This window comes from Macrotis lagotis, chromosome 3, assembly GCF_037893015.1.
Source record: "Macrotis lagotis isolate mMagLag1 chromosome 3, bilby.v1.9.chrom.fasta, whole genome shotgun sequence".
Classification (NCBI taxonomy): domain Eukaryota; kingdom Metazoa; phylum Chordata; class Mammalia; order Peramelemorphia; family Peramelidae; genus Macrotis; species Macrotis lagotis.
This window is the reverse complement of record NC_133660.1, coordinates 302132881-302138362: the sequence shown is the minus strand read 5'-3', so window position 1 is coordinate 302138362 and position 5482 is coordinate 302132881. Positions and strand designations below refer to the sequence as shown.

General features: G+C 34.3%; 1 protein-coding gene across 1 annotated transcript; it reads left to right on the top strand.

Moving 5' to 3' along the window:
* Nucleotides 1–1468: 1468 nt before the first annotated feature.
* LOC141517017 (olfactory receptor 4C15-like) lies at nucleotides 1469–2401 on the top strand. Its single transcript, XM_074227956.1, has one exon. The coding sequence runs from the start codon at nucleotides 1469–1471 to the stop codon at nucleotides 2399–2401; it is 933 nt and encodes a 310-aa protein (XP_074084057.1).
* The last annotated feature ends 3081 nt before the right edge of the window (nucleotides 2402–5482 follow it).

Genomic DNA, 5482 nt, shown 5'->3' with positions numbered 1-5482 from the left:
TACAAATATAAATATATTTTTACTTGCTCTATATATGTGCTGTGTGTGTGTGTGTATGTGTGTGTGTGTGTGTGTGTGTGTGTGTGTGTGTGTGTGTGTGTAGATGAGGAAAGATTGCAATGTGAGAGAACTGAAGCAGAGAGGAAAATTAGTAAATTATTGTAGTGGTAGGTGTAAGACAATGATAGCATTCAAAATGACGTAAAGTGTCTATACCTAACATGTCCTTGAATCACTAAAATTTTGCCATTCTGTATATAGTCTTTGTGCTGTGTTCTCTCCTTTAATACATGTTATATTATGAAGAATACATAGAATATATATTATACAGAATATATAAAGTCATAGGACTTTAATTGAAAATTCCATAAAGACACATAGATAATTAGATTGATAGAGAAGGTTGGGGGGGTAGAGACAGAGACAGAGATTGTTTATAGAATATCTATAGTTCTATTTTTGTAAACCTCTATATATATCCCATGACTTTAAGTAGTTAATTGACATATTTAATTGTTTATTCTGACGCTCTGGGAAGGTGATTGATGATGTCAGTTTTTGCCCAATCCTTTGTTTATTGTGATTCTCCAATATAGCCCTTAAAATCATTAACCTAATATTTCAAGATAATCTGACTTTCAATTTGAAGTTTTTCAGTGAGGTTTTGGTCTGGGCAATCTGCATTTTTGATGTAATTTTCATGCAAGATTTTTCATCTTCTTGGATATCACATATGAGTTTGAGGTATGAGGCTTAAATATGGTGACAATGTTTTATTGCTGTACATCTATAATTATTTTATGACATTTAAAAATCTGTTCAGTTTTCTATAAATAGTAATGTGATAAGATTCTTCTCTGAACAATTGTTATGATGAAACTCAATTGAGGCCCATCTTGTGACTTGGTTTAATGTCATAAATGAATGTATTTGCCATAAATATGTATATACATAAAATACACATAAATATACATAGATTTATCTATGTATGTAGTTTAAAGTTTTATTCTTTTTCAAACTGTCATGTTTGATAAAATTTCTCTCAATGTGGTCACAATTTACCGTGTAGTTTGGTACAATATTTGCCCCTTTCCTTTTAGTGTTAACACATCATATGTTAAAAAAAATGTTTTCCTACCAGTATTTAATGGAGATCCTTGATACCATACAATTCTACAACGATTTAGATTTGTGTATCTGTTTGTGTTTGTGTGTGTGTGTGTGTGTGTGTGTGTCTGTGTCTGTGTCTGTGTGTAACTTTAGATCTTTAGCCATATCCTTAATGTGGCAGGCTTGCTTCAATATTCCTTCGAAATATGAATTGTGCCATTCATGATAGGGGAAACATTGTATAACATAACAATTTGAATCACAACAGTTAAATATTCCTCATAAAAGACATTTCTTTTTTTGCTGCCTTTGCAGGTACCCTATGATCATGAAATGATTGGCCCATAAGACTGAAATCATGGAAAATCAAACTTATGTTACTGAGTTTATTCTGCTGGGACTTTCACAGACTCCAGATGTTGAGAAAATATTGTTTGTTATCTTTTTACTTTTCTACCTTGTAACACTTATGGGAAATTTGATTATTATTTTGACAATTACCAATACTCCCTCTCTCCTAGGCTCTCCTATGTACTTTTTCCTAATCTTTTTGTCTTTCTTTGATGCTTGTCTGTCCTCTGCTGTAACCCCCAAGCTAATAGTGGAGTCCATGTCTGTCAGAAACACCATTTCTCTTGAAGGCTGCATGACTCAGCTTTTTGCAGCACATTTTTTTGGTGGCTCTGAGATTATGGTCCTCATATTCATGGCCTTTGACAGATATGTTGCTATTTGCAAGCCATTGCATTATGTAACTATTATGAACAGGAATCTGTGTGTACTACTAGTTGGTGTGGCCTGGGCAGGGGGGTTTTTACATTCTTTTATCCAGGTTCTATTCATGGTTCAGTTATCTTTCTGTGGACCCAATGTGATTGATCACTTTATTTGCGACTTGTATCCTTTGTTGAAACTAGCCTGCACCGACACTCACAGCCTTGGACTCATGGTTATTACAAACAGTGGTTTCATCTGTACTTTAATTTTTTTTCTCCTGCTTATATCTTATGGAGTCATCCTGCACTCATTGAGAAAATATAATACTGAGGCTCGGCACAAAGCCCTTTCCACCTGTGGTTCCCACATCACAGTTGTTGTGTTGTTTTTTGTCCCATGCATATTTGAGTATGCAAGGCCTCCATCTATTTTTTCCTTTGATAAATCAGTGGAAATATTTTACACTATCCTAATCCCTATGGTAAATCCATTTATCTACACTTTTAGGAACACAGAGGTAAAAAGTGCCATGAGGAAATTGTGGACCAGACCTATCATTTGTCTTGTAAAATAAATGATCAAATTGAAAATTTTGCATTTCAAATAAATGTTAAAAAATTAATTTCAATTTGCTTTTATTTATTAAGATTAAAAATGTAAAGTATAAAACATATTAGACAAGAAGCATAGGGACTTAGGACCAAGGTATTGATGGGGTTCTAAACAGTGCAACTGATGTCTTTTAATAAGTCATTTCTATTGGGGAGGGAATATGATTTAAATCTTCACATATCTGAAGGATACTCAAAAGTAAGTGAATATTTATTAGCCACAACTCATTATAATGTAGGAAATGGAAATAAAAGATATAAAATGAAATATTTCCTGACTTCACAGGATATAAAAGATATATTTATAGATGTCACAGATATGTGAAATGCCTATTGGGGAGAAGCACATGAGAGAATGAAGAAATCCTTAATATGACACTGACAAAAGCTTTGGAGGGAATCAGCAAATAGGAGATGAACCTGAAAAAAAAGCATATTGCTTACACTTTGCAAAGCAACAAATGAGGGCAGTGGAGTGTCATTCAGCCAAATGATAAGTGATGGTCAGTAAGCCTGTTTACCTGGACCACAGAGTATGTCAAGAGGAGTAATGGACAATAAAAGCAAAAGCTAAATTTAAACAATCACCCCATAAATAAATCAGAAAATCAAGATTCCCCTTGGTCACTAGATCTGTGGGAAGAGTATTTGTCTAAATAATCCCAACAAGGCTGAAAACAAGTGGGACAAGGAAAGCACGGGGAGCACTGAAAACTGCCTTTCCATATGCATTGGTTCTTCATCGTAACCTTTGGCCTCTTTATCATTTGTTCTTGGAGAAGATCCCAGATGCCACTACCTGTCTCCTGTCAGTGAGTGAGCCCCGCCTCTAAAGTGGATAGAGCACTGGCTGGACAATCAAGAGGACCTCTGAGTTCAAATCTGTCCTCAGATACTTGACACTTATTTTTTATTATTATTTTTGAGTTTTACGATTTTTCCATCAATCTTACTTCCCTCCCCAACCTCCTCCACAGAAAGCAGTTTGCCAGTCTTTACATTGTTTCCATGCTGTACATTGATCCAAATTGAATGTGATGAGAGAGAAATCATAAGCTTCTGCTAGAAATAAAAAAAATATAAGAGATAGCAAGATCAGCCAATACGATATTGGGGTTTTTCCTAAATTAAAGGAAATAACCCTTGAACTTTGTTCAAACTCCACAGTTCTTTATCTGGATACAAATGGTATTCTCCATTTCAGAAAGCCCAAAATTGTCCATGATTGTTGCACCAGTGAAATGAGCTAATTCATCAAGTTTAAACATCACCCCCATGTTGCTGTTAGGGTGTACAGTGTTCTTCTGGTTCTGCTCATCTGACTGAGCATCAGTGCATGCAAATCCCTCCAGGCATCTTTGAATTCCCATCCCTCCTGGTTTGTAGAAGAACAATAGTGTTCCATGACATACATATCACACAGTTTGCTAAGACATTCCCCAGTTGAAGGACATTTACTTGATTTCCAATTCTTTTACACCACAAACAGGACTGCCATAAATATTTTTGTGCAAGTGATGTCTTTACCCTTTTTCATCATCACTTCAGGGTATAGACCCTGTAGTAGTATTGTGGGGTCAAAGGGTATGTACATTTTTGTTGCATTTTGGGCATAGTTCAAAATTTCTCTCTAGAAAGGTTGGATAAGTTCACAGCACCAATCAACAATGTTATAGTGTCCCAGATTTCCCACAAGCCTTCCAGCAATGATCATTATCCTTTCTGGTCATATTGGCCAGTCTGAGAGGTGTGAGGTGGTACCTCAAAAAGAATTTAATTCACATTTCTCTAATAAGTAATAATTAAAGCAATGTTTCATATGACTATGCATTGCTTCGATCTCATGTGCAAATTGTCTTTGCACATCATTCCACCATTTGTCAGTTTGGGATTGGCTTTTTTGAAAAAAAATATGTCTCAGTTCTCCGTATATTTTACAAATGAGCTTTTTGTCAGAAACATTAGTTTTAAAGATTGTTTTCCAATTTACTACATTTCTTTTGAGCTTGGTTACAGTGGTTTTATCTGTGCAAAAATTTTTATTTAATTTAATGTAATCAAAATTAACTAGTTTGCATTGAATGATGATTTCTATCTCTTCCTTGGTTATAAACTGTTTTTCTTTCCATAGATATGCCATGTAAACTACTCCTTGATCTTCTAGTTTGCTTATGATACTGGTTTTTATGTCTAAATCCTGTACCTATTTGGATCTTATCTTGATATAGGATGTGAGTTGTTGATCTAATCTAAGTTTCTTCCATACTAACTGCCTGATTTTCCCAAATGTTTCTATTGAAGAGAGAGAGTTTTTAATCCAATAGTTGGACTCTTTGATTTTATCAAGCAGCAGATTACAATAATCATTTCCTGCTATTGCACCTAGTCTAATGTATTGGTCCACCACTGTATTTCTTAGCCAATACCAGACAGTTTTGATGACTGATGCTTTAAAGTATAATTTTAGATTGGGTAGGGCTAAGCCCCCTTCATCAGCCCTTTTTTCATTAAATCCCTGGAAATTCTTGACTTTTTATTTCTCCATATGAATTTACTTACAACTTTTTCTAAAATCATTAAAGTAATTTATGGAATTTTGATTGGTAGGGCACTGAACATGTAGTTTAGTTTTGGTAGAATTGTAATTTTTATTATATTAGATCTACTTATTCAGTTGAAATTTGCCCAGTTATTTAAATCTGATTTAATTTGTGTGAGAAGTGTTTTATATTTGTTTCCAAAAAGTTTCTGAGTCTTCCTTGGCAAATAGACTCCCAGGTATTTTATATTGTCTGAGGTTACGTTGAATCAAATTTCTCTTTCGAGTTCTGCTGCTGTATATTGCTACTCACATATAGAAAAGTTGAGGATTTATGAGAATTTATTTTATATCCTGCACTAAACTTGCTAATTGTTTCCATTAGTTTTTTGCATGATTTCTTGGGATTCTCTAGGTAGACTATCATGTTATCTTCAAAGAGTGAGAGTTTTGTGTCTTCCTTCCCAATTCCAACTCCTTCAATTTATTTTTCTCCTCTAATTGC